The sequence below is a fragment of the Callithrix jacchus genome, chromosome 1 (assembly GCF_049354715.1).
Source record: "Callithrix jacchus isolate 240 chromosome 1, calJac240_pri, whole genome shotgun sequence".
Lineage (NCBI taxonomy): Eukaryota > Metazoa > Chordata > Mammalia > Primates > Cebidae > Callithrix > Callithrix jacchus.
In genome coordinates, this window is record NC_133502.1 from 172,926,083 (window position 1) to 172,952,667 (window position 26,585).

Genomic DNA, 26,585 nt, shown 5'->3' on the forward strand with positions numbered 1-26,585 from the left:
CTCTGGGCAGCCCAGCACAGAGAGTGGGGTGGAAGTGGAGGTCTCCCCAGAGGGAGCAGCATTTGCACTGACTTGGAAGGGGAGTCGGAGAGTGTGCCAGGCCTGGACAGCATGGGGTGCACAAGGCAATTCAGCATGGGGTGCACAAGGCTTGTCTGGGCAGGTTGACCAGAGCCACATCATGTAGGGTCCTTAGAATGATGGAAAGTTCCTATCTGGTGTTGGCTTTGTGTCCAAAGGATGTAAGACCTAAATTCAGGAGAGGCTCAGAGACAGCCACCTCCTGAGCCATGGAGGGGCTTGGTCACAGCTTCTAACTGCCTAATCCCTGTTAGAGGATTTCCGATTGGCTGATGTTTAACCTCAGTGGCAAGATCGCCATGTACAGTTGTACAGGTTATGCACTGCACAAAGCTGGACTAAGGAGGCAGGTAGGTCTGCAATCCTCCTGTGCTTGCATTCTCACCAAGCCATGCTCCCTGGTGGACAGCTGCATCAGCCCAAGGGGAGCAGTGATGCTGCAGATTCACACAGAGGCGGCATGTGAGCTAGTGGACACTGTGTTTGTGTGCGTATCTGGTGGTGGAGGGATGTTGGGGGCAGGGTGTATATTGCATACACACAAGCATGCAGAGGGTCCATGGGGCATCTGTGCTATTTGTACTCACGAAGGGGCCCATTTCCTAGGTAGAATAGGGAGGCAGATCCCAGAAAGCTGGGAAGCCCCAGGACACGGTGGGTCCAGAGTCTACAAGAACACGGTGCTGATGGCTGGGGGCAGCAGGGCCTCCTCGGGTAATGTAGCAATTTGTCATATTAAGTCATTCACTAACAATTGAGTCCCCCTTGATTAATCTCCCAGAATTAGCCAGTTGCATTTTGAGCAATTAGGGTTAATTACAGCCTCATTTGGCAGAGGAGAGGGCCCGTAATTATTTCACGAACAAGGCAGGGAAGCAGTGGGCTGTGGTGGCGGCGTTCACGACGTCTCGTCGCACATGTTTGAGAGGGTAATGACATAGTTAAGTGTAATTAGACACGATGACTTGGAGCTGGGCTGCTCTGGGCGGCGGCTGTCGGGCAACGATGCCCCCAGTCCCACCAGCATCTGTCTGGGTTTGCAGAGTGGGGGTGCAAAGCCACCATGCACTGCACCAGCTCCAGGTTGGGATGGGAACGGAGGACTTCCTCTTCAGCTCCTGAAGCCCTGGAGATTTAAACACTATCTGGGAAGACATCCCGGCTGCATCTCACCTGTTTCAGGACAAAGAAATGCCTTGAACTGATGGCCCAAGCATTTTCCTTGATAGCAGGAGGCACTGCTGCTTCCTTGAAACCATCCTCAGAGGAAGGAGCCAGGCCAAAAATGCTTTGATGTGGGCCAGGCTGGTTCTGTACTCAGCTCTCCATCTCTCATTAGCCAGGCGGGACTGGGAAATGACCTCTCTGAGCCTTAGTTTCCTCATCTGTAAAATGGGATAATAGTGCTGCCTCCCTCATGAGGCAGCTGTGAAGACTGAGTGAGATGGTAACTGTAAACATCCAACATGGCACCTTACATCATGGCTGTTGAGGAAATGGTACGTCATGGATCTTACATTTTAAAGATCATTTCCGTTTTCGTAGCTAAAGACCTAGCTGGATCATACCCCCAGCGTAGAAAGAAATAAACTACAAACACTTGAACTATGGTTTTTGTTAACCTTCTGTGCCCAAGGCTAGTGGTTTGTTCATTCCAGGAAGCTTTCTAGCCTTGAGAGCCATCAGCGCCTGAAAAAATATTTGTTGAACACGGCAGAATCATATATGAAATTCATAGAGACTTAGGAAAGCTGAACATGCTTGTTTTTATAGGTGTGTTTAATGAATGAAGGAATGGAGTTGAGGACAGAAGCTTAAAATGCCTCGTGATTTTTAAATTTTACCAATTTGCTGTAGAGAGCTTTCACTGGGAATGGAGTATAAGCCTCAGCCGACACACTAAGAACCACATGAATTTCCAAAAAGGCGAAAGGTATTCTTGTCTGAGAAAGCCTTGGCTAATATGTCTTCCATCTGGAAAGTCTTTGCAAACCCACTTGGGATGTGCCAAGTTCAGTTATATTTGGGCGCTCTTCTGAGAGAACTTTGCGGAGGATGGGATCAGCTCTCTCTAGGTGTGCATTGCACAGGCCAGAATCTTTATCAAAATCTTCCCAAAGCAATGATGCTAGTTGGATAAGGTTTAATGACCAAATATGAATGGCTATTAAAATTCAGTTAGTGGGCCGGGCGCAGTGGCTCATGCCTGTAATCCCAGCACTTTGGGAGGCCAAGGTGGATGGATCACCTGAAGTCTGGAGTTCAAGACCAGCCTGGGCAACATGGTAAAACCCTGTCTCTACTAAAAATACAACCATTAGCCGGGCATGGTGGTACTCACCTGTATCTCAGCTACTCGGGAGGCCGAGGCAAGGAGAATTGCTTGAACCCGGGAGGCAGAGGTTGCGGTGAGCCAAGATTATGCCATTGCACTCCAGCCTGGGCAACAGAGCGAGACTCCCTCTCAAAAAAAAAAAATTCAGTAAGTGTCTGACCTGAATTTTAATCAGCTTTACACTGGATGGCTCTTTTTTCCCTGATATTTGCAATGCATCATTAATTTTAAGGAATTTAACTGTTGTAAATTCAGCAAGTGGATTTCCTTTCTACCATGGGAGGGTGCCTGGTGCCTGCCTTTGGGGAGGCTCCCTGTCTGCTGAGAAGCCTTTCATGTTCCAGAGAGGTGGAAGCTCCCTAGGAGAGATGGACAGATGCTGGAGGAGCCCAGAGAATGGGGAAGCCAGTTCTGCCAAATGGATGATCAAGAATTTGGGGTGGGACAGAAGAGGCCCTAGACCTGAAGGCGCATGGCCACTCAGGTTAGAGGAGGTGTTGAAAGACCTGTGCTTAGATAAGGTTAAAGAATGTATGGCGTTTATGAAGATCTCAGAGCCACGCTATCGCATTTGAAATGGACTCTGTAGCAAATGAGGAGCCCATTATGGGTTTTCAGGTGGCAAGGGGGTACTTGGGTTGGGTTCTAGATAGATCACTGTGGCTCGTGCTCAAAACTCAAGGAAGGTGAAAATAGGGAGGGGAGGAGGCCCCTTCTTCACCAGGTGAGACAATGCCTCAGCCCTAAATGGGGCTGCAGCACTGGGGGCTAGACATGGGGAGAGAGGGTTCTAGAGACTTCCAGGGAAAGCAGCCACACTTGGTAGTGGAAGGGGTGAGGGAGAGTCAAGGGTGGCAGCTGGATCTCTCTGCAGTTTCGCCCTTCATGTCTTTGCTTGTGAGTTGTCGGAGCTGGTTCCAGGTCATCCTTTGTATGTTTAAGCTTAGGCTTCTCCAGACTCGGCAGATGAGGATTGTCATGGGGGAGCCACGGTGATTTAGATTGCCTTAGGTTTGGTTATTAGGAGTCTTCCGTGTCATGGGCCTTGGCTCACTGATCCCATGAGCCAGTGGCTGCAGAGTCCGGTGCAGATGTCTGAGTTGAACCTGTAATGGTGGTGGTTGTACAAACAGTCCAGCTCCTGGGACTCACCTCCCTCAGTTCTCCTGCCAGCTCAGTGGACTTGCTTACTCAGTGCTCCATTTTGCAAGGAAGGAAGCTGATGTCATAACCTGCCATCGTGCCATCAAGGGGGAGAGTTGGGATTGGGTCCAGGCCCATGGGACCACATGGTGCCCCTTTAACCAGCCAGGTTTTCGAAAGGGAAGATTGGCTTTGGGTCTGAAGTTAGCCAGTTCGTGAGGAACTGAGCTCGGAAGAAATCTGACGTTGTGGACTCTTTGTAAATCATCCCCTTTTGTGCAATGCAGATTTAAAATCTATCGCTGTATACACATCTACCAAATCCATTACAAGTTCCCTACCCACGGTGTCAGATGTCTTTAAAGGTGAAATTCGTTTATAAGAAGTGTCATCCTGATGAAGTGCGCTTTTTAAAATCATAGAAATGGTTGCCTTAAAATTAATGATGCATTGCAAATATCAGGGAAAAAAGACCCATCCAGTGTAAAGATGATTAAAATTCAGGTCAGAAGTCTGACTTAGTCAGGCTAAATTTTTTAATGAGATTTCAGAAAATTAATTGGGCGAATGCATTTTATTCTTTTAGCATGTAATTTTATGCTCCTGTTAAAAAAAAAGATTTGTCCATGGCTGAGGCTGATTGTGGTTCAAACATTTTAAACTCAAATTAGTGCAGGGTGGGGGTGTTTGTGGCCTAATTTGATCTGACTTGGAGAAGAGAGCGTAGGTTTCTCAGAGCTTTCTGGGTGGGGGTAGCTATAGTGGTCTGAGACACCCTCCCTGCCCCCAGTCTCCCAGGCATGCCCTGCCTCTTCCTGAGAAAGCCAGCGACATTTCTTGGGAGGATGCAATTAGGATGAGGTGGCTCGGGGACCTCGGCCGTCTGATTGGCTCCTGCTTCCAGTTTCCTGCTTCTCCCCAGGGCCCTTGTTCCAGTGGCTCTTCCATCCTCCTCCTCTCGGATCCCACATGCCTGCCCCAGGCAGCTCAGGCCTCCTCCCTCATGCCCATGGTGACAGGCAGCACAGTCAGTGGTGATGCCGCAGGGTCAGCCTCCCTGTGCCCCAGCCCCTCGACCCACTCCTCTGCCTTTAGGGGAGAGCTGAGGAGCTCCACGCCCTGGTGAAGGGGCCTGAGGAGTCAGAGGTGGCCTCCTATGGTGTTGCCCCACAGTGCAGACCTGGAAGGGAGGCTGAGAGTGGCTCTTGCCTAGCATGGTCCCTCGGCAAATGGTCCTGGATGACAAAATCGCAAGGTCGTGTCTCTTACCTGCCAGCAGGTACATGTCAGCCCCACTGCCTCCCTGTAGCCCCCAAGGTTACTGCCAACCCCCAGGGTTGGGAAGCAGGTGCCATCACTAGGCCCATTTGACAGATTGCAGCACAGTGACCATCACCACAACAGATGGAGAGTGACCTCTCCCAGCACCTAGTGCCAGGCCCTCTTCCGAGGGCTTCCATTTGCTTATCCATTTAATCCCCAGCCAGCCCCCTGAAGGGGGTACTGTTATGATCTCAACTGTATGGAAGAGGAAACAGACCCAGAAGGCTCGCCCGAGGCCACAGCCGGGAAGTGATGGAATTGAGGTTGGAGCCCCAGCTTCCAGGCCCCATCGTTGGAGTCTCAATGTCAGAGCCAGAGCAGTGGTTACACCTCTGCCAACCTGTGCCCTGGGGTGGGGTTGGGGGTGTTACTTTCCCCAGGAGCCAGAACAGGGCTTCACACAGAGCAGGGACAGTGAGCACTAGAAACCAGTTTTCTGGGCGGGGCACCGTGGCTCACACCTGTAATCCCAACACTTTGGGAAGCTGAGGTGGGTGGATCACCTGAGGTCAGGAATGCAAGACCAGCCTGGCCAACATGGTGAGACCCTGCCTCTACTAAAAATACAAAAAAATTAGCTGGACGTGGTGGCACATGCCTGTAATCCCAGCTACTCAGGAGGCTGAGGCAGGAGAATTACCTGAACCTGGGAGGCAGAGATTGCAATGAGCCAAGATTGCACCACAGCCTGGTGACAAGAGCAAAACTCCATCTCAAAAAAAGAAAAAAATAATAAAGAAAAGAAGCCGGTTTTCTGATAGGCCATCAGGGTGGTCAGTCAATAGTCAGCAGTGACCACATTTGGGGCCACCCCAGACACACCATTCTGGGGCCAGCCCCATGCCCGTCTTGCAGTTTAGGGCCACATGAATGCTCACCACCATTATCTCCCAGAGAAATCCTGGGCCAGTGTTACTGTCCCTGTGTGTGGACGACCGCCCAGGGTCACTTGGCTACAGGGGAAACGTGGAACTTGCTGGGAGCTGACCCAAGAGGGGAGGGAGGTCTCAGAGGTGGTGACAGAGAGCAGCCAGGCCTTCTAGGCCAAGAACACAGTTCACCCTTTCCCTTCCGCCCAGAGCCCCCAGGTGTACCAGGGCCAGGACTTTGCCTGCCCAAGCAGCTGCCCCAGGAGCCTCGTGTCCCGAGGTGCCCCATACCTGAGCAGAGGCCACCCTGAGAACAGGGTCTCCTGGCAACCCTGGGGTGCGGTGGTGCCCCAGAGCCTGCTGGACCATGCCCTCAGACCCCATGCTGCCCTGCCAGAGGAGCTGTCCTCTAATTGGGTGGGATGGGCTATGACAGGAAATGCAAATCTGGGTCATCCATATGCATGTGAGTAGCTGGAGCCCTAGCCGCCTCCACCCACATCAACGGGGAGCTTCCACCCTGCTGTGGAGCTGCACACTGTGGCCTCCCAGGACATGTTGGAAACCTCGGCCACACTCCCACTAGTCAGAGTGAGAAGCCCGGTTTTCCCAGGGCAAAGACCCTCAGGGATCACTTTCTCCAAACTCTTCACTGTACCTGGAGGAAACTGAGGCCCAAGAGGGGAGGGAGCCTACCCCCGTCACCAGCAGTGCAGCTGGCTCTCCGTCCGACCGGGAGTTCCAGCCTGTGTCCTGGTTTGCGAGGTGGTATTCGTAACCCTTGCTTCATGAAGCTGTTAGGAGTTTGGAGTCACAGAGCTGTCTAAGCAGCTCGAAACTGGCACATAGTAGGCGTCTGATGTACAACACCTGCTGGTTATTTTTGTGAGTATGGGCAATTCCTCTAAGCATTCAGAAAGCCACCCTGGCTGTTTCTCAGGGTATGTGATTTCAGCTGCATTCCTAGAGGTGACAGCGGCTGAGTCACAGAATCCCACTGTGTACCAGGCCGTGTTGAGCACATTCCATGGGTCATTCCACAAACATGCTCCCAGCGCGGTTGCTCCGGGCAGATCAGAGCCTCAGTACAGGGGACATGGAGGGGAGTAGACAGGGCCCCCTTCTGAAGAGGCCGGTGGCAGGGCATGGGCGGGGCTCAGGTGACTGAAAGAATGGAGGCTGGAGCAGGAAGCGGCAGGCCTGGCTGGTCAGGGGATCTTGAGCGAAAAGCCGAGGAGGGGTCTGAGCTGAGAGCCCACCCGATATGGAGCAAGGGCTTGGGCAACATAGTCTCCAGTCCTGGGGTCACACCCCAGCTCTGCCATCCTTGGCTGCCTGATCAGAACAGGTCACTGCTACTCCTCCAAGCCTCCTATTCCTGAAATGGGGACAGCACTAGGGCCGACTCACAAGGTTGTTCTGAGGACCCAGAGAGCTGGCGCGTGGGCAGAGTCTGCACAGAGTCCAGCATGCAGTAGGCACTCAGGGATGCCTGCTCTTCTTAGGTGGGCGCTCCATGTACAGGCGTGAAGTGTTTACCCGACAGACATTGGCATGGGGTGGATAAAATCATCATCTTCCTCCTCCAGCAGCCCTCCAGATCAGGTCCCTTCGCAGGACCCACTGTGGGAGGTGATTAGGCCTCAAGGCTTCAAAGCCAAGGCTCCAGCCCTCCCCTTGCTGTGTGCTGTGAGGTTTGGACTCCCATTACCCACTCCTACAGGAGGCTGTTCTGTAGAGCTCCTAGAAGAGAGCTCTACAGAACAGCTCTCTTCTACAAATCTAGAAGAGACATTTTCTTTGAGATGGAGTCTCACTCTGTCACCCAGTCTGGAGCGCAATGGCATCATCCGGCCAACTGCAACCTCCGTCTCCCAGGTTCAAGCAATTCTCCTGCCTCAGCCTCCCGAGTAGATGGGATTTATAGGCATGCACCACCACACCCGGCTAATTTTTGTAAAAATACAAAAATTAGTTGGCCAGGCAGGTCTCAAACTCCTGACCACAAGTGATTTGCCTGCCTCAGCCTCCCAAAGTGCTGGGATTACAGGCATGAGCCACCATGACTGGCCTGGAAGACACATTTTCACTTTACTTTCCCCCCTGCTTTTCTAGTGACTTTCTGTTACTCATTATGTCATGATTTAGGGTCCCAGAGTAGGGATCCCCATATAACCAGGTTCCCCTCTGGCACCCTGGGAGAAGGGGAGAGGAGAAATAGATGCAGCCAGCTCAGACCTGCCCAGGAAACGCCCCCACTCCACAGCTGCCCCAGGCTGAGACCCAGGTAGTCTGGCCGCAGTTCCTGGTGTGGTTCCCAGTGGGGAAGCAGCCGGCAGAAGCGCCAGTCCTGTAGTTCTCGGTTTGGTCTTGTGCTTCCGCCTGCGTGCTGACTCTAACGACGCCCTAGTGCAGCTCCCAGCTCTGTGTGACCCTCAGCAAAGACCCGTTTCATGCTGGAAAGTTCAGCTGCTTGTTCCTGCTTCCATGGGGGGGTGGCATGGAGCCGGGTGATGTGGGCACAGCTGGCCCCTCTGGGCGTCAGTTTACTCATCAGGCAAATGAAGATATAGCAGGCCCACCTCACCAGGGACAGCCCAGGGATGTGGCATCCTCTCCCCTGTCTGTCTCCTCCTTCCCCAGCCCAGTGTTGGCTCCCCCTCCTGCCTTTTCCCAAGAGCTCACAGCACAGGTGTCACAGCCTGGAAGAGACATCTTCACTTCACTTCCCCCTGCTTTCCCAGTGACTTCCTATTACTCATTAAGTCATGATTCAGGGTCCCAGAATAGGGATCCCCACATAACCAGGTTCCCCTTTGGCACCCTGGGAGAAGGGCAGAGGAGAAGTGAATGCAGCCAGCTCAGACCTGCCCAGGAAATGCACCCCCGCTCTGCAGCCGCCCCATGTGCCTGCTGAGCACTGTGGCCTCACCTGGAGGTTTCTTCCCGGGGCAGGTTCTAGTGCAGGATCACGTGTCCTAGCTCTGGGTCCTGCAGAGTCCTCGTGGAGCTCTGGTTTCTTCATGGTGCCCTAAAAAGGGCAGTTTATCTAAAGGATGGGCTCAGAGTGTAAGGCTACACATTTTTTTTGGTGGGGGAGACAAAGTCTCACTCCACCCAGGCTAGAGTGCAGTGGCATGATCTCTGCTCACTGCAACCTCCACTTCCTGGCTTCAAGTGATTCTCGTGCCTCGGCCACCTAAGTAGCTGGTATTATAGGCATGTGCCACCACACCCAGCTAATGTTTGTATTTTTAGTGGAGACAGGGTTTTGCCATGTTGGTCAGGCTGGTCTTGAACTTCTGACCTCAAGTGATCTACCCGCCTCAGCCTCCCAAAGTGTTGGGATTACAGGCATGAGCCACCACATCTGCCAAGGCTACAGATGTTAACCTGGGTTTTCTTGTCTGACGTGGGGAATGGGCGCCCCAGGACGGGAACTTGCCATTTCTTACGATGATTTGGGGCATTTTGCATGATGGCCACAGGCCAGGGAGACCTGAGCTGCACTCACCTTGCTGGGCCCCAACTTGGGCATTAAAGATTCAGGAGTGGATGAGATGGGCAAGGCCCCTGGTCCCACAAAGCTAGACCCGGGGATGGGACTCGGAGGCAGCAAACAAGCAGTCAGATAAGGAAGGTGGTGATGAGGGCAGTGGGGAGCGTGAACAGCCTCGGTTTTTCACCTGCGCTGGGGTCCTTGAGGGGAACCAGGAACCCTGCACAGAGAGAGCCCCCAGGGGGAGTCTGGGAGGCTCTGAAAGTAGGGTTGGCAGCAGAGTCCCTCCTTCACCTTAGTGGGTGCTGTTGGGGTACTGGGGTTCTAGGGGTCCCAGGCCTCTGCTCCAGCCTGGCTGCTCACAGAGGCCCTCTGTCCCCGCCTCCAGAGACACCCCAACACCCTGTCTTTTCGCTGCTCGCTGGCGGACTTCCAGATCGAAAAGAAGATAGGCCGAGGACAGTTCAGCGAGGTGTACAAGGCCACCTGCCTGCTGGACAGGAAGACGGTGGCTCTGAAGAAGGTGCAGGTGAGCTGACCGCGCGGGCTCAAACCTGCACCACGGGAGGCTGCCTCTGCATCTGGATGGTGGGGGCAGGGCCGGGCCAGTCTCTTCCCTCCCATCCCCTCCTCTGTGAATGAGGGAAACAGCATCCAGCTTGCTGGGTTACAGAGAGAATCAGGTGGATGCCTGTTGAGGAATGCTCACTGCGAACCACAAAGGGAAAAAAACGAGCATGCATTGAGCGCCTGCTGTGTACTGGGTCATGCAAGGAGCACATGGAACCTGACAACAGTCCTGTGGGTGGGGATTATCATCTCATCTCTCAGATGAGGAAAACAGTGCAGAGACCTCATAACCCACCAGGGCCCCAGCATGAGTCATGGGGGAGCTGAGGTTCAGACCGCGTCCATAAATCCTTGTGCCTGCACACGCTCCACAGTTCTGGGCTTCTGCCCTCTGCGTTCCTCCTAAATGGAGGCAGTAGGTGAAGCGGCAAAGTCAGGACAGGAGGCACGTCCACAAGAGCCGCCAGGCCCGTCTCAGCATGGCTTTGCCAGAGGAAATGGCTTTAAATCCTCCAGCAAAGCTTCCCAAGCCCCTGGATTTGCTCACTAGTCCTTAAAGAATGAGGTTGAGAGCCTGGGCAGAGGAGGCCCGGGGGAGAGGACAGGGCTGGGAGAAGGGGAGAGAGAACCACGGGCAGCCTGAGGGCGCTGGAAAAAAGGACCAGTTTCTCTCTTGATCTTTCTTTTATTTTGAGACAGAGTCTTACTCTATCACCCAGGCTGGCGTGCAATGGCCTGATCGGCTCACTGCAACCTTGCCTCCCCGGTTCAAGCAATTCTCCTGCCTCAGCCTCCTGAGTAGCTGGGACTACATGCACGTACTACCTACCCAGCTACTTTTTGTATTTTTAGTAGAGATGGAGTTTCACCATGTTGGCCAGGCTGGTCTCAAACTCCTGACCTAATGTGTTCCGCCCACCTTAGCCTCCCAAAATGCTGGGATTAAGGTGTGAGTCACCGTGCCCAGCCCTCTCTCTTGATATTCTGAGCAGGGGCTCACATGGGCTCACATGGGCTCTCTGTCTTGGTTCTTTAGTCCCACGATGGGTTTCTGGTGGGACAGTGCTGGGGGGCCCACAGTGAGCAAGCCCTATGGGGGCTGGAGGTACAGGGGGGTCACGGTGTCCCTCGGTGAGGAGTTGGGAGAGCCGGCACTACGAAATCAGGGTACTGGACACAGATTTTAACCACTCTGTTTCTCTTTTCCTCCCACCCAAGATCTTTGAGATGATGGACGCCAAGGCGAGGCAGGACTGCGTCAAGGAGATTGGCCTCCTGAAGGTGAGCGCCTGGGACCTCACCTCCTCCAGGAGGTTCGGGGGCCCTCACCATGCCCATCACAGCCCTTGGGTGCCAGGGACCTGCAGCCCTTGCTGAGTTCACAGATGGTGGCTTTCTGGGGTCAGCAGCTGGCCAGTTTTCTCATGGCCAGGCAGGAGCGGCCCCTGCCTCATTGCTCTGCCCAGCCCTCAGGGTTGCTGCCTACACACTTCTCTCTTGGCTGCTCGCCCCTCCTGCTTGTACATGGCGGTACCTGGCACAGAAGTCCTTCCCGCCAGGGCACCCCTGACCCTGCCTTGCTGTGGCCTATGAACCAGGCTTGGCCAGGGGAGGAGTTGACAGCGGGGGCCACTTCCAGACTGCAGCTTGTCTGGCTCCACCTCTATCTCCATATCTGTCTCCATCTTTTTCTCTTTGTCATCTTTCCTTCTCTCCTCTCAGCCTTTTTCTTTGTTTTTCTGTTTTTTTAAGAGGCAAAGTCTGTTGAATGGACTGGAGTGTGGTGGCATGGTCACAGCTCACTGCGGCCTCAAACTCCTAGGCTCAAGCAGTCCCCCACTTCAGTCTCCAAGTAGCTGGGACCACTGGTGCACACCACCACAGCTGGCTCATTTTTATTTTTTATTTCTATTTTTATTGATTTATTTGAGATGGAATTTTGCTCTTGTCACCCAGGCTGCAGTGCAATGGCACAATCTTGGTTCACTGCAACCTCCACCTCCTGGGTTGAAGCAGTTCTCCTGCCTCAGCCTCCTGAATAGTTGGCATTACAGGTGCCTGCCATCACACCCAGCTAATTTTTGTATTTTTAGTAGAGACAGGGTTTCACCATGTTGGCCAGGCTGGTCTTGAACTCCTGACCTCAGGTGATCCACCCACCTCAGCCTCCCAAAGTGCTGAGATTACAGGCATGAGCCACCATGCCCAGCCAAATTTTTAAATTTTTTATAGAGACAAGGTCTCATTATATTGCTCAGGCTGGTCTCGAATTCCTGAGGCCTCAAGCAGTCCTCTCATCTCAGCCTCCCAAAGTGCTAGGATTATGGGTGGAAGCCACTGTGCCCAGCCCCCTGTGAAACATAGAGGGTTTGCTTGGCAGTTTCCAGCAAAGTAGGGCTGCTCTTGGCAGGGACGCCCGCCAAAACCACAGCTGCAGAATTTCAGATGAGCGATTTATCCTGCCACACCCTGCCCTGTGCTCTGAGGCCTTGGCCGTGCCCTTGGGGACTTCCAGGCTGGTGGGGAAGCAGGTGGGAAGCAGATGGTGACCTTCCAGGGTGAGGCAGATTAACTGGTGGGCCGGGAGCCCAGGGGGAACCCGCTTCCTGGGCAAGCCCCACAGAGGCTGGGGCACCGTCCCAGAACCTGATTCAGGGCACTTCAGTGGTGTGGATTATGGGAGGTGGGGGAGACAGAAGGGTGGACGTGGCAGCAGGGCCAGATACACACTCAGAACAAAAGGGGAGCCACTGAAGGGGCTGCGGGCGTGGGGGACGTGGCTGGGTGTGAGTTGTAAGTGCCTGTTCTGATGGCTCCCGGCCACAATGGGTGATGGAGTCAAGGCTGGAGGCAAGAGGTATCCTTATTTCTAACTATTATATGTCAAAAAATACTCCTCGAGAACATTGTTTGAATGTTTAAGTCGTGGTCAGCTTGCTGCCACTTCCCCAGCCTGAGGAATGGTTGTCCTGATCACCAGGTGCCCCCTCACCTCATGTGCCCGTCTCCCCAAGAGAAGGAGCCCCACAGGGAGCATGCTGAGCACAGCCTGATCTGCTCCCTGGTCACACAGATGCACCACTGCAGCCCCCTGTCTGGCAGTAGCCTTGCCTGGCGTCAGCCCACCTGGCTGGGGAGGGGATTCTGCCCCTTCCCCAGGGCTGCCCTGCAGCTAAGGGCATCAAGCCTGGGTTTCAGAGGACACATCCCTCACTCACTAGCTGTGTGGCTGTGGGCCAGCTGTGGGCCTCTCAGGACCTCAGTTTCCTCATCTGTAAAAGGGGCGTGATGATAACAGGGGCTCCGGAGGAGTCAGTGAGGAAACGCGTCTCATGAGCTCGGGGCAGCGCTGGTGTGTGGTGCGCTCACAGCCCGCTTAAGGCAGCCTGGTCGTCATGGTCACTACCTTTGCCTGCCAATGCCAGCCGCATTCCAGAACACCAGTCCCAGTTCCCGGGTAGCCCATGGGAAGTCAACAGGATGTGCCAGGGCATGAGGTGCTTCCTACAAAACAGAAGGAAATGTGGTTCTCAGAGGGGCGACCGGGTGACATCACTTATTTGTGCCAAGAACCCAAACCCAAAACCTCCCAAATGCAGGGGCTGGTGGGGTCGGCAGCTGCCAAGCGTGGGACAAGAGGGCAGGTCCTGTTGGAACGCAGGCATGTGTTCGTTCATTCCGTGCAATTTCTGAGCACCACTGAATGCTGACACCAGGATGCAGCCCAGTGGGGAAGACAGATCATAGACAGACACATTCTTTGTTACATCCGGGAGGGCCTGGAGCTTGGGAGCAGAGCCCCTGATGGCAGAGATCCAAAGGACAGGGACCCTTACCCTCAGCTCTCCCTCCCTTCTCTTTGGCCACCACCACAACCAGACAAAGCCCAACCACATGCATCTCTGTAGCATCTTCCCTGTTTCTGGCCCGAGTGTGTCCCCTTCCAGACCCACCTGGGCCCACCAAGAGGCCACAGGTTGAGAAGTGGACTCTGTGTAGACCAGGGTCTGGGGTCACTGGACCAGGTTCTAGACTCAGCTCAGCCCCTGCTTGCTGTAGACCCATGGCTGATCCCTTCCCCTCTCTGGGCTTTGGGGATTTAGCCCAATGGACATCCTGAGCCCCTTTCTGCCTGTGCCTCTGTACTTTACCTGGGCATAAGGAGCCCTTCCCCCTGTCCTCAGACCTGCAAGGAGACAAGGGAGGAGCCTCCCTCCTCCCCTTCCCAGGAACCAGCGCCTCCTTGACGGGGCTTTACTCCCCCCCCAACCCCTCTCATTTCTCCCTTGAAGAACCTGACATGCCTGGACTGCTGGTGACCTGGGTGGTTTTTGAGGAGTCCTCCCAGAGAGGGTGTGAGATTTCCTGGTGACATAATGAGGTGAAGTTCAAGAGGAGGGTGCAGGAGCAGGGTGTTCCTGTTTATCCTAGTAGCAACCTGCATGATCCATAGGACGTGCCTTAGAGATCTGGGAGCTCTTTCAGCTTGCCATTCACTTGCTTTGTCACTTTCGTTTGGTAACTGGAAAGCACGTCTGGAGCGTGATGTGTGCTGAGGGCGGTGCTGTGATGGCCAGTGTTTGCGTGAGATGGCCTTCTCAACACAAAATCTGGGCAAGAGGATTTTCTTTTTTTTTTTTGGTACAGGATCTCGCTCTGTCACCCAGGCTGGAGTGCAGTGGTGCGATCTCAGCTCACTGCAGCCTCCGAGCAGCCGGAATAACAGCGGTACACCACCATACCCAGCTAATTTTTGTAGAGGTGGGGTTTCACCATGTTGGCCAGGCTGGTCTTGAACTCCTGACCTCGGGTGATCCGCCCGCCTCAGCCTCCCAAAGTGCTGGGATTACAGGTGTGACCACCATGTCCAGCCCCCATTCTTTTTCACATTTCAATTTTTCTTTTAGATTCAGAGGGTCCACGTGCAGGTTTGATACAAGAGTATATGGTGTGATGCTGAGATTTGGGCTTCTGCTGATCCCATCACTCAGATAGTGAGCATCATTCGCAATAGGAAGTTTTATAGCCCTTGCCTCACTCCCCACCCCCGCGTGTAGTGCTCACTGTCTGCTGTTCCCATCTTTATGTCCGTGTGTACCCAAGATTCAGCTCCCACTTACAGAAATGAGAACATGCAGTATAGCTTTGCATAGCTTTGTTTCTGTGTTAATTCTCTTTGGATAATGGCCTCCTGCTGCATCCATGGTGCTGCAAAAGACATGATTTTATTCTTTGTAGTGGCTGCATAGTATTCCGTGGTGTATACGTACCACATTTTCTTTATCCAGTTCACCATTTCTGGGCACCTAAATTGATTCGTGTCTTTGCTATTGTAAATAATGCTGTGATGAATGCAAAAGTGTGTGTGTGTGTGTGTGTGTGTGTGTGTGTGTGTGTGTTTTGGTAGAACAATTTATATTCCTTCGGATATATGCCCAGCAATGGGATTGCTGTATCAAATGCTATTTCTATTTTTAGTTATTTGAGAAATTTCCAGATTTGTTCCACAGTGTCTGAAGTAATTTACATTCCTACCAATAGCACATACGTGTTCCCTTTTCTTTGCAGCCTCGCCAACATCTGCTAGCTTTTGACTTTTCAATAATTGCCATTCTGACTGTTGTGAGATGGCATCTCATTGTAATGGTGGGTTTTTTTTTTTTTTTTTTTTTGAGACTGGGTCACACCCCGTCACCTAAGCTGGAGTGCAGTGGTATGATCACAGCTCACTGCAGCCTCGGCCTCCCAGGATCAAGCAGTCTTCCCACTTTACCCTCCAGAGTAGCTGAGGCTGCAGGTCTGTACCACGAGGCCCAGCTAATTTTTTTTTTTCTAATGACAGGGTCTCACTATGTTGCCCAGGGTGTTCTCAAACTCCTGGGCTCAAGCAGTCCTCTCACTTCAGTCTCCTGAAGTGCTGGCATTACAGGCAGGAGCCCCTGCACCTGGCCAGCTGTGGTTTTGGTTTGTATTTCTCTGATGATTAGTGGTGTTGGGCATTTTTTTGTGTTTGTTAGTTGCTTGTATGTCTTCTTTTTTTTTTTTTTTTTTTTTTTTAATTTTTTATTGGATTATAGGTTTTGGGGTACATGAGCAGAGCATGCAAGACAGTTGCGTAGGTACACACATGGCAGTGTGCTTTGCTTTTCTTCTCCCCTTCACCCACATTTGGCATTTCTCCCCAGGCTATCCCTCCCCACCTCCCCCTCCCACTGGCCCTCCCCTTTTCCCCCCAATAGACCCCAGTGTTTAGTACTCCCCTTTCTGTGTCCATGTGTTCTCATTTTTCATCACCCACCTATGAGTGAGAATATGCGGTGTTTCATTTTCTGTTCTTGTGTCAGTTTGCGCTTGTATGTCTTCTTTTAAAGAATTCTCTGTTCATGTCCACTGCCCACTTTTAATTTTTATTATTTATTTATTTAGGGACCAAGTCTCACTCTGGCACCCAGGCTGGAGTGCAGTGGCGCTATCTCAGCTTACTGCAACCTCCACCTTCCAGGTTCAAGTGATTTCTGCCTCAGCCTCCCGAGTTTGATTGGTGATTACAGGCGCCCATCACCACGCCTGGCTAATTTTTGTATTTTTAGTAGAGATGGGGTTTCACCAGGTTGGCCAGGCTGGTCTTGAACTGCTGACTCAAGTGATCCACCTGCCTCAGCCTCCCAAAGTGCTGGGATTACAGGTGTGAGCCACCGTACCCGGCCTCCTCTGCTCACTTTTTAATGTCTTTTTTGTGTTTGTTACTGATTTAAGTTCCTTAGAGATTCTGAACATTAGTCCTCTGTCAGATGCATAGCTTGTGAATGTTTCCTCCCATTCTGTCAATTGTCTGTTTACTCCATTGATTTTTTTTTTTTTTTTTTGCTGTGCAAAAGCTCTTTCATTTAATTAGGTCCCACTTGTCAGTTTTTGGTTTTGTTGCAATTGTTTTTAAGGACTTGGTCATAAATTCTTTGTCAAGGCTAATGTTGAGAAAGGTATTTCTTAGGTTTCTTCTAGGATTTTTATAGTTTGAGGTCTTACATTTAAGTCTTTACTCAATCTTGAGTTAATTTTTGCGTATGGTGAAAGGTAGGGGTTCTGTTTCATTCTTCTGCATATAGCTAGCCAGTTTATTGAGTAGGGAGTCCTTTCCCCATTGCTTATTTTTGTCAGCTTTGTTGAGGAACAGGTGGCTGTAGGTGTGCTGCTTTATTTCCGTGTTCTGTATTCTGTTCTGTTGGTCTATGTGTCTATTTTTGTGCCAGTACCATGCTGTTTTGGTTACCATAGGCTTGTAATATAATTTGAAATCCAGTACTGAGACGCCTCCAGGTTTGTTATTTTTGCTTGGGATTGCTTTGTGTGCCACCTTCTGAAGTCCAGTCACCCCATGTAAATTACCTACATTCGTTCCTGGCCAAGGTGCTTCCACAGGGGAGCCTGCTGCTAAGATGGCAACAGGGCTCCCTGCCAGCCACCCCTGGGAACCAGGATTGAATGTGCCACACCCGGGTCTTGAGCTGTGCCGGGTGCCTGGTTTCTCAGAGTGGTATGTGATGTTTGCTGAGCCACAGTCCTGCTGGCTGAGGGGTGGGCAAGGGCTGGCACACATACCTCAGGGCCAGACCTTTCAGACAGGCAGTGGGTGCCACAGCAGAGAGGGGTCAGTCTTTGGGGGGACCTGGAAAGAGGACGGACATGTGGGGAGGAGCCAGGGCCAGTGGCTGAGGCCGCTCTGGCCTCCCGGGACCTGACTGGGGGGGCCCGCATGGGGGGCTGTCTTGGGGAGTGAATGAATCAATGAATGGGGGCTTGCATGGCTCTGCAACATCCATCCAGGCGCCCCTCATTTCAAAATCCACGGACAGGCACAGTACATCCTCCTCCCAGCCAGTTCCGGGCCTTTGGGAAAATGTGCCCCCCGCACCCCAGCCTCTGGTTGTCAGCCAGTGCCGAGACTAGGCTGACCACACTCACACCAGGGCAGGATGTTCGAGTCCCCTCTGCTCGCCCAGATCCTGGAGCCGCTTTGGTGTACAGTCAGCTTTGTTATGAACAGATGCCGGGGGCTCCTCTTAGCCTGGCAGGGCCTGGCTTCCAGCCAGGGGGGTGCCGTTCTGTCCAGCTCCATGCTCCACCTCAGGAAACAACTCAGGCTGTGGTGCAAAGGACAGAGGCAGGGTCTTGGCACTGCACACATCAGCCAGGCGGTTCTTGCACCTCCAGGGATTTTTTTCAAGATTTCACAAGGGCCAGGCATGGCAGTGTGTGCTGCCATAGTCCCAGCTTCTCAGAAGGGTGAGGTGGGAGGATCACTTGAGCCTAGGAGTTCAGTTTCAGCCTGGGCAACATAGTGAGATCCTATCTCTACAAAAAAATATTTTTTTAAAAATGATTGCATAAGAGATGGGTCAGGAATTGAGGAAGAAAGGGCAGGACGAAGGGAGGAGACCGATCCTTCTGAGGAGCGCCTGCAGGCTGTCCATGTCTGAGCACAGGTGGCCCTGATGCCGCCCCCAGGGTCTGGGAGGTGAGGAGGACGGGGAGGAGGGTCATTTCCCCAAGTGCCTGCCTTGTCTCACGTAGCTCTGTGCAGGTGCCGTGTTATACATTTCAAGAGTATTGGCACATGTTGTCTTCACAACTATGCTTCAAAACATGATGCCAGTGTTACAGGTGAGGAATCTGACACCTGGGGATACAAAGTGGCATTCCCAGTGTCACTCAGGGCTCCCTGACTCCCCAGCACAGGCCTTTCCCTGGGCATCCAGTTCTCTAGCAAATGCCAGGGCCTCAGTGATGGTGCCAGCAGGGTGCCGGTGACAGGCAGGTGCTGAGTCTGTCCCGTCTTCACTGGCACCCTTCCCTCTGTCTCTCCTCATGCAGCAACTGAACCACCCAAATATCATCAAGTATTTGGACTCATTTATTGAAGACAATGAGCTGAACATCGTGCTGGAGTTGGCCGATGCAGGGGATCTCTCGCAGATGATCAAGGTGAGCACCTGGCAGGGTGAGGGCGCTGGGGCTGCGCAGATCCAGAGCCAAAGGGGGCAGTCTGTCTTCACTCCAATCCTGTGGTACTCTGGCCTCAGCTGGAGGTGGCTGCCCAGGGACCCTGGGCCCCCCTGACGAATGCCCACAGGCCTCAGCTTTGGTCTGGTGAGGGACTCTCGGGCTCTGTCCCCCACTGCCGTTGCTGGAGGCCTCTTTCGGCCTCAGGGAAGCTCAGCTCAAAAGAGCCCATGTGCAAAAAGCAAGGCGAAGGTGACGCTAAGACAGGATGGTGGCTGGGAGGGGGCCAGCCGTGGGCAGAAGGAATCCCTCTGGCCACCCTCAGTGCCCCAGCCTACCACAGGCACGTGGGCCACTTCTTCTGCCTCACAGAAGGAGCAGGGCCAGTCCCCCATTTGGTCAGACCTCAGTTTTTGGGAAAGCACCTTGTAGATCCCACTGCCTCATTTTACAGAAAGGGAAAACTGAGCCCAGAGAGGTTTAGAGACTTGCCTGAGGATGCCCAGCATTGTGGAGAAAGAGCCATGCCTGTGGCCCAGGCTTTTTCTGGCCTGGGACTCTGGTGGACGTGGTCCCAAGATGCCCTCCCCAAGCCCTAGAGGGGACACTTCATTTCCATGTCACAGCCGATGCTCAGGCCTGGGGTCTTCAAGAGGTTGAGTGACCAGCTGAGTCACACAGGCAGGCTTAGCGCCAGGACTGGCTCGTGCTCTGCACCCCACATACCTCTCCCCCCTGACTCATCCCACCGCCCAGGGCACAGGGCCGGGTCTACCATTAGTCGGGTGTTCAGGACCACTGCAGCTTCAATGAAAGGGCAGCACTGGCTGGGTGTGGTGGCTTCCACCTGTAATCCCAGCACTTTTGAAGCCAAGGTGGGCGGATCACGAGGTCAGGAGATGAAGACAGTCCTGGCTAACATGGTGAAACCCCGTCTGTACTAAAAATCAAAAAGTTAGCCAGGCATGGTGGTGCACGCCTGTGGTCCCAGCTACTTGGGAGGCTGAGGCAGGAGAATTGCTTGAACTCTGGAGGTGGAGGTTGCAGTAAGCTGAGATTGCGTGACTGCTCTCCAGCCTGGTGACAGAGCAAGACTCTGTCTCAAAAAAAAAAAAAATAGCACCTCCTGCCAGTCTCCACCCAGCCCAGGATGCTTGTGCATCCCTCACGAGTCCATACTGTCCTCAGATGGCAAAGCTCAGAGAGGTCTAGACTCCTGCCCAAGGCAGCTCAGCCTCTAGCTGGAGGCCCCAGGCCTGCCTGTCCCCCAGGCCCAAGCCCTCAGCCCCTACACCCTGCTCCTGAGTGGAGGTCCTCATGTCCCCAGGGCTGCTGTGGCCCCATCACCTCTCTCCCCTGGACACAGCCTGCCTGTTCCCAGGTAAGGCTGGCCCTGCTCAAGCCCCCACCCTGCTCCCAGCCACGCTTGGAAACGGGCAGACATGGGTTCTCTATCTTTCCCATCAGGCACTGGGGACTGAGCAATTGCTCGGTGCGCTTCTAAAATTCGGCTCCTAGGAATACAGGCATCACTGGGAAGTGGCATTACTTGAGCTGTTATCACCTGCTCTTACATTTCCGTTGACATTTTAATGGCTTTGCAGGGATGTTAATCTGCACACCGATCCCTGGTGGGAACAGATGTGCTCGATCATGTCTTAGCTGTTCCTCTCCCCCGTCCCCGCTTTACTTGTTTCTCCTTCACATGTTCCCTTGCTGAACATGAAAGCACTGTGCACCCACTGTGTGCCAGCCCTCGTACCAAGAACTAGGGATGCTGCCAGCATGGCTACTACCCTCAGGGATCCTGGATTCTAACGGGAAGACAGACCCTCAAAGGATTAGTTAGGAGCCAGTTTGAACAAGCCATGTGCAGGGCCTGTGGGAGTCAGGGAAGGCTTCCTGGAGGAGGTGGCACTGAGCTGAGCCATTAGAGGAGGCAGGCTATCCAGAAGCAGGAACGGTCCAGCAGGGATGGGAGAGGGAAGGGGAGCTGAGATGGAGACCACCGGATCATGTGGGGCCTCTCGCTCCAGGCTTGGGATCTGGGACCATGCCCTAAGGTCAAAAGGCTTCTAAGATTCATGGTGGGGAGCAAACATGGTCAGCTCTGTGTTCTAGAAGAAAGACTGGAGGCCTGGTGGAAGGAGAGGTGACGGCGGGGACAGGAGGAGCAGGAGGTGAAGGAGCGGCCTCTCCTTGCTGCCTCCTAGGAACTCAGCCTGTGGAGAGGACGCCTCACTCTCTCAGCCCCAGTGGAGCCCAGACACTGTAGCCTCTCAGGCCATGAAGTAGGGCTGCAGTCAGACAGGCAGATGGGGGGCCGGGGCTGGCAGGTCTCTTCCCTGAGCCTCAGTCTCTGCCCTGTCCCCGGGAACCTCTTGGAGGAGCACTGTGGGAAACCCAGGCTGGGTACAGTCTCCTTCAACTGAGAGAGAAGAGGAGGCGTGGGGCATTCTATCCAGCATCCCTCCTCTATGCCAGGCCTGGGATGTGGGGTCTCCTCCCCAGCCAGCCTCCCCTTCCCCCTGCTCCCCTTCCTCACTTCCCTAGAGCCAACACTGTCTCAGGGTTCGTCAGTCATGAACCCAGCAGGACTGAGTCCAAGATGGGTGTGGCCTGAGTTTCTGAGCAGCACCTGGTCCCCCAAGCCTCAAATCCCTCCTCCTCACCTGGCATGGAGCCGCCTCTCACAGTTCCCCCCTCCTCCTTCCTATACCTGCCTGCTCCCGTTCCCTGCAACCTGGCTCAGGGGCCCTCACCTGCAGAGCTGGTTTGGTGGAACCCCCAGCAGTGGGGGCCTGGCAGGGGAGAGACTCACCCAAGTCAGACACATCCCCTGGATGGCCTTGGGTGGGTCCCTGTGCCTCAGTTTCCTCACTTGTGACATACCCAGCACAGTGCCTGGGACCTGGTGGGAGCTCAGTTCCCCTGGTTCTGCCTGCTCTCAGGCCACCTCTAGGTTTCCAGAGGAACAGGGGCCACCTCATGGTCACCTCACTGGCCTCAGAGGCTGCCAAGTAGCAGGGTGTGTGTCCTGAGAGCCTGTGCCATCACAGCCATGGTGCTCGAGTTATTTATGAGAAAGAGTAAAGCTAGGAGCTGCTGCGGCCCCAGAACCCACGAGAGACTCTGCGCCTCGCCGCTAAATGTCAGACAGTGCTTATAGGACGTGACATTTAGAAAATCACCACTCTCGGCCACACGCATCCTGCTTAAATGCTGTAATGAGGATTCGCTCTCATCACAGTGTGAATAACATCCCAGCCTGGCCCGCCACAGGCCTGGAGGTGGCCCAGGAGTGGGGTCTTTGCTGAGACCTGGGATGGCTCACCCGAGAGGCCCTCCCAGAAATGCGCCTCAGAACAACCTCAATGGGATTTACAGTGACGCCAGGGGCTCCCAGCTACAACTGTCCCACTGTGGGAAGCATCGAGACTTGGGTCCCAGCTGGGTGCTGGCTGACCTTGGCCATGTTCCTGAACCTCTTTGAGCTCAGTCTCCCATATCAATGGTTACTGGTGTTACTAGAAGTGAGCTAAGGGGGCCAGGCACAGTGGCTCACGCCTGTAATCCCAGCACTTTGGGAGGCCAAGGCAGGCGTGTCACCTGAGGTCAGGAGTTCAAGACCAGCCTGGCCAACAGGTCAAAATCCCGTCTCTACTGAAAATACAAAAAATTAGCCAGATGTGGTGGCACATACCTGCAGTCCCAGCTACTTGGGAGGCTGAGGCAGGAGAATTGCTTGAACCCAGGAGGTGGAGGTTGCAGTGAGCCAAGATTGCGCCACTGGACTCCAGCCTAGGTGACAGAGGGAGACTCTAACTCAAAAAAAGAAGAAGTGAGCTAAGGGCTTGGGCTTTCTAGGTGGGAGACCTGGGGTTGAGCTGTGATTCTACATGAGCCCAGCCCGCCCTCAGGCCCGGCATGGTGGCCACACCCTGCAGGTGCTCTGAGAGTGCCTGCCCAGGTCCTTTCCTCCACCCGCGCCCCTTCCCAGACTGGCACGTCCTGGGTCAGTCAGTTCCCAGCTCTCCAGCACGAGAGCAGCTGCCCTGACCAGTGGGCCCACAGCGCCGCCTCTGCCTGCTTTGGGGAAAGGTGGTTACTTTGAAGCAGAAAGCCCCTGAACAGAAGCTGGCATGCAGGTAACTGATGAGGGAGTCCTGCCGCACTGGCACTGACGTGGGCCTGGCGTCCAGGAGCCATCCCCGTCTCGAGCCGAACGCTGGCTGTGACATGCTCTGGGCCTGCCCTCTCCAGGACCTCCTGTTACTTTAGAGCTCACTCAGTGCCATTGGGGGCTTTCTGTGTTTGTTTTCTTCCTGGAGCGCTAAGTATGTTTTCCCAGGCAGCGAAGCCTGTTGGAACTGGGGTTCCATTTGAGTGAGTCAAGCCCATTTCCTCAAGGTTCTCGCTGTGCTTGTTAAGAATCTCGGTGCACTGAGGTCTGTTGGTTCCGAGGAGGTGGGGGCGGCTGTGATTTCACCACCACGTGTGTCCTGGGTGCCACCCTCCTGGGCCAGGCGAGGGGCCAGGGAGAGTCCACACCCATTTCAGTCCAGCAAGGAGCGCCCTTTCAGGGGTGTGTCCAGAAGGTTCTGGAAAAATGCAGTTGAGGCCCACTTTCAGCATATTTGATCTGGGGCTCCATGCAGCAAAGCCATCTGGACACGCCAGGCCTGTGTGGCCCTCACGGAGCTTGCAGGGTGGGTACAGGGTGGCCACGAAGTGCCATTCAGGTAGAAGTAGAGGCACAGACACAGCGCTCTTGGTTCTGGGCTTATTTTTGCTCAGCAGCTCAGTCTCCCACCCCGTGCCAGTCACCAGCTGTCCCCCGGGGAAAGGATACAGGCAGCGCCCTGCAGCCACCCACCTCCAAGCCCGCTCACCCGGATCTGTCCCTCTGCCTGTCTTCCTTCACTGCAGTACTTTAAGAAGCAGAAGCGGCTCATCCCAGAGAGGACGGTGTGGAAGTATTTCGTGCAGCTGTGCAGCGCCGTGGAGCACATGCACTCACGCCGGGTGATGCACCGAGGTACGCGCCACCCACCAGCCGCCGCCTGGAGCCCGGGGGCCCCAGAAGCCCCAGGAAGACGCATCCCCTTGGCTCCTCCAGGGTCCTCGGGCAGCCCCTTGAGGAAGTCAGACCACTCTGTTTTCCCAGGCAGGGTACTGTCCAGCCACCACCCACTCGTGTCAGTGTCCTCCCCGAGGTGGAGATGACATGAGCCCTAGGGGGCAGGGGCCCCGCTTGACACACCACCTGCAGTTCCTAACAGCAGCCTGGGAGGGAGGTCGGGGAAGCCTTGCACAGAGGGGACTTTGGTAGGGGCTTTGCCATCTCAGCGGGATTTGGCTGCACTGAGAAGGAGAGGCACCAGAGAGGGGCATTTCCACAGTAGACGTCATTCCAAGTGGTAAAAAGGAGCCTTCTGGGTGCCTGGCAGGATGCAGAGTCCTCTGGGTAGGCTGACACCTGTGTTCCTTTACTCTACCTGTATCTTTCAGTGTCTGCTGTACTTGAGACCCTGCCCTTGCTAGGGGGGTACAGTGCAGGGCGTCCCACTGAGCACTTCATTACACAGACTCCCCTGAGGGCCTCCTGTGTGAGGCACTGTTCTAGGCACAGAGGATACAGCTGTAACAGGAGCACAGAAACCCCTGCCCTCTACACCCTCGCAGCAGCTCTGTGAGGTTGGTGAAGGGAGACCCATTTTACAGGTGAAGACACTGAGGCTCAGAAACGGTTAATTTCTGGAGATTCCACAGCCAGAGCCAGGGAGTAGGACCTGGGCTGGGCCTCACCTCACCTGGAGCTCCCCTTCCTCTCGCCCTGCCCCACCTACTGCAAGCTTCCTGCCCCACACCAACCTCCTTCTCCTCACCCCACAGACATCAAGCCTGCCAACGTGTTCATCACAGCCACGGGTGTTGTGAAGCTTGGTGACCTTGGTCTGGGCCGCTTCTTCAGCTCTGAGACCACCGCAGCCCACTCCCTAGGTAAGGGGGGCCTGTGTGTGCCCAGCAGCCCCCAGTGGTCCTAGAGACTGTGCAGGGAGACGAAAGCATTCTCTCCACGTGCCTTTGGTCAGTTTGTGCAGGAAGATGCCATCTTGAAGCCTCAGAGTTTCTCATCTCTTCAGGACAGTGACCCAGAAGGGAGTCAGCTGTGGCCAGAGGAGGCTGGCTGGGGCTTCCTGCACCATCTGATCACCATCTGGGCCTTGCGAGAGAAGCTGACTGAGCCAGTTGCTTGGAGTGGGAGATGTGTCTGTTGAAGGGCAGTCATCCTCCCATTGCTGTGAGTGTCCCATTCACAGGCAGCACCCCGGGTCCATCCCTTCTGGAGGGTGACGTTTGTGCTGTTCCTAGTTTTTGGCTTTTAAACTGGCAGTTTAGAAGCTGTGGGATGAGGTGCCTGCCAGGGAGGAGGTGACATTGTAGCTGGACCATAAAGGGTGACCAGGTGCTGTTGGGACAGGGAAGGAGGGAGCAGCGTTCCAGGAAAGAGTGGGTGAGCCTCGGTGTGCGGCTGAGCTTAGCTTGGCCAGGGTCCTTGCAGGAGCGGCAAGAAAGGTGGGCCGGGGCTTGAACGTCGAGCTCAGTGGGCTGGACCCCACTCTAGGGGTCAGGGGTTGCTAAAAGACTGGACTTGGGAAGAGACTTGGTCACATGTGTGTTTTGGGGACATGTGAAGCAGTGGCAAGCTTCAGAATCCATACACTGGGTATGGAAGCAAGTGTGACAGCTGGAATGCTGGATGATGGAGGATCTTTCATTTAATGAGAACATAGGACCCAGGACAGCCCCCCTGCCTGCAGTGGAATTCAGGAACAGAGTCTCCTATGCATTACTCCTGGGCTGTCTGGGTTTCACCACAGCCGTCTGTGGGAACCTTTCCCAGAGGCCCATGGAGTAGGGGAGGACCCTGCTTTCTCAGGGCTAGTTCTTGGCTTTCTGAGGTACGTTTGCAGAAGAAGATGTCCCAGGCCCACCCCGTGTGCTGCCCCCGCCAGCATCTACTTCCCCAGGAGGGAGCTGGGCCCCAGGAGCTGCTGGCTGCCTCCCTGAACACCGACCCATTCCAGCCCATTTCCACCCCACTCCATGGCTCAGGCCAGGATGTCTCCCATCCCCAGACCCCAAGTGCCTGCAGCAAGCTGGGTGTGAGAGCAGCATTGTCTGGGCAGAGGCACTTTCTGGAAGTCACACTTGCCTATGGAAAGTGTCACTGTTCACACGGGTTCCAGTGAGACTCTCAGTGCGTCGCACACAATTAGGAGAAATGTACAAACCTAAAGACCAGCAGCTCCTAGCAGCTGATGGAGCCAGTGCGGGTGGCAGGGAGGGTGTTGTGTTGAAACTCTTATCCCCATCTGCCTGTGGGGACACCTGGCCAGGCCTCTTCCTTTAGCTCCAAAGGGAAGATGTATCAGGAACGCCCCCCTTGGGAGTATGGGACACTCCACTCATACCCTTGACAGCCCCAGGCATCCAGAGGCTCCTTCCGTGTAGCAGACGAAGGATCTGAAATCCAGGCACTCGAGAGATTCTTCCGAGGTCACAGCAGCAGGCCTCTCTTTCCAGAACCCACGCTGCTTCCTGGAAATGAGGGCCGGGGGCCCAGACAGATACTGTTGGAGCCCCCTTCAGGGACCCAGGCCACTGACTCTGTTACTGGAAGGAAGCCTCGTCTTTCCCTGTCCCCTCAAACATGGACTTTTCTTGTGAAAAACCAAGTGTTTCGTTGAGTTTGGGACTA

At 54.3% G+C, this 26,585-nt stretch overlaps 1 protein-coding gene across 4 annotated transcripts in view; it reads left to right on the top strand.

The window, feature by feature from the left end:
• NEK6 (NIMA related kinase 6) overlaps window positions 1–26,585 on the top strand; it is a 95,113-nt gene that overhangs the window by 46,534 nt on the left and 21,994 nt on the right. For all 4 annotated transcript variants that reach the window (XM_035257168.3, XM_009002757.5, XM_035257147.3 and 1 more), the window contains exons 3-7: window positions 9,639–9,779; window positions 11,039–11,101; window positions 18,692–18,802; window positions 23,750–23,858; window positions 24,716–24,823. In XM_035257168.3, the coding sequence (XP_035113059.1) occupies window positions 9,639–9,779; window positions 11,039–11,101; window positions 18,692–18,802; window positions 23,750–23,858; window positions 24,716–24,823 (532 nt within the window). The remainder of the gene's footprint in view (window positions 1–9,638; window positions 9,780–11,038; window positions 11,102–18,691; window positions 18,803–23,749; window positions 23,859–24,715; window positions 24,824–26,585) is intronic.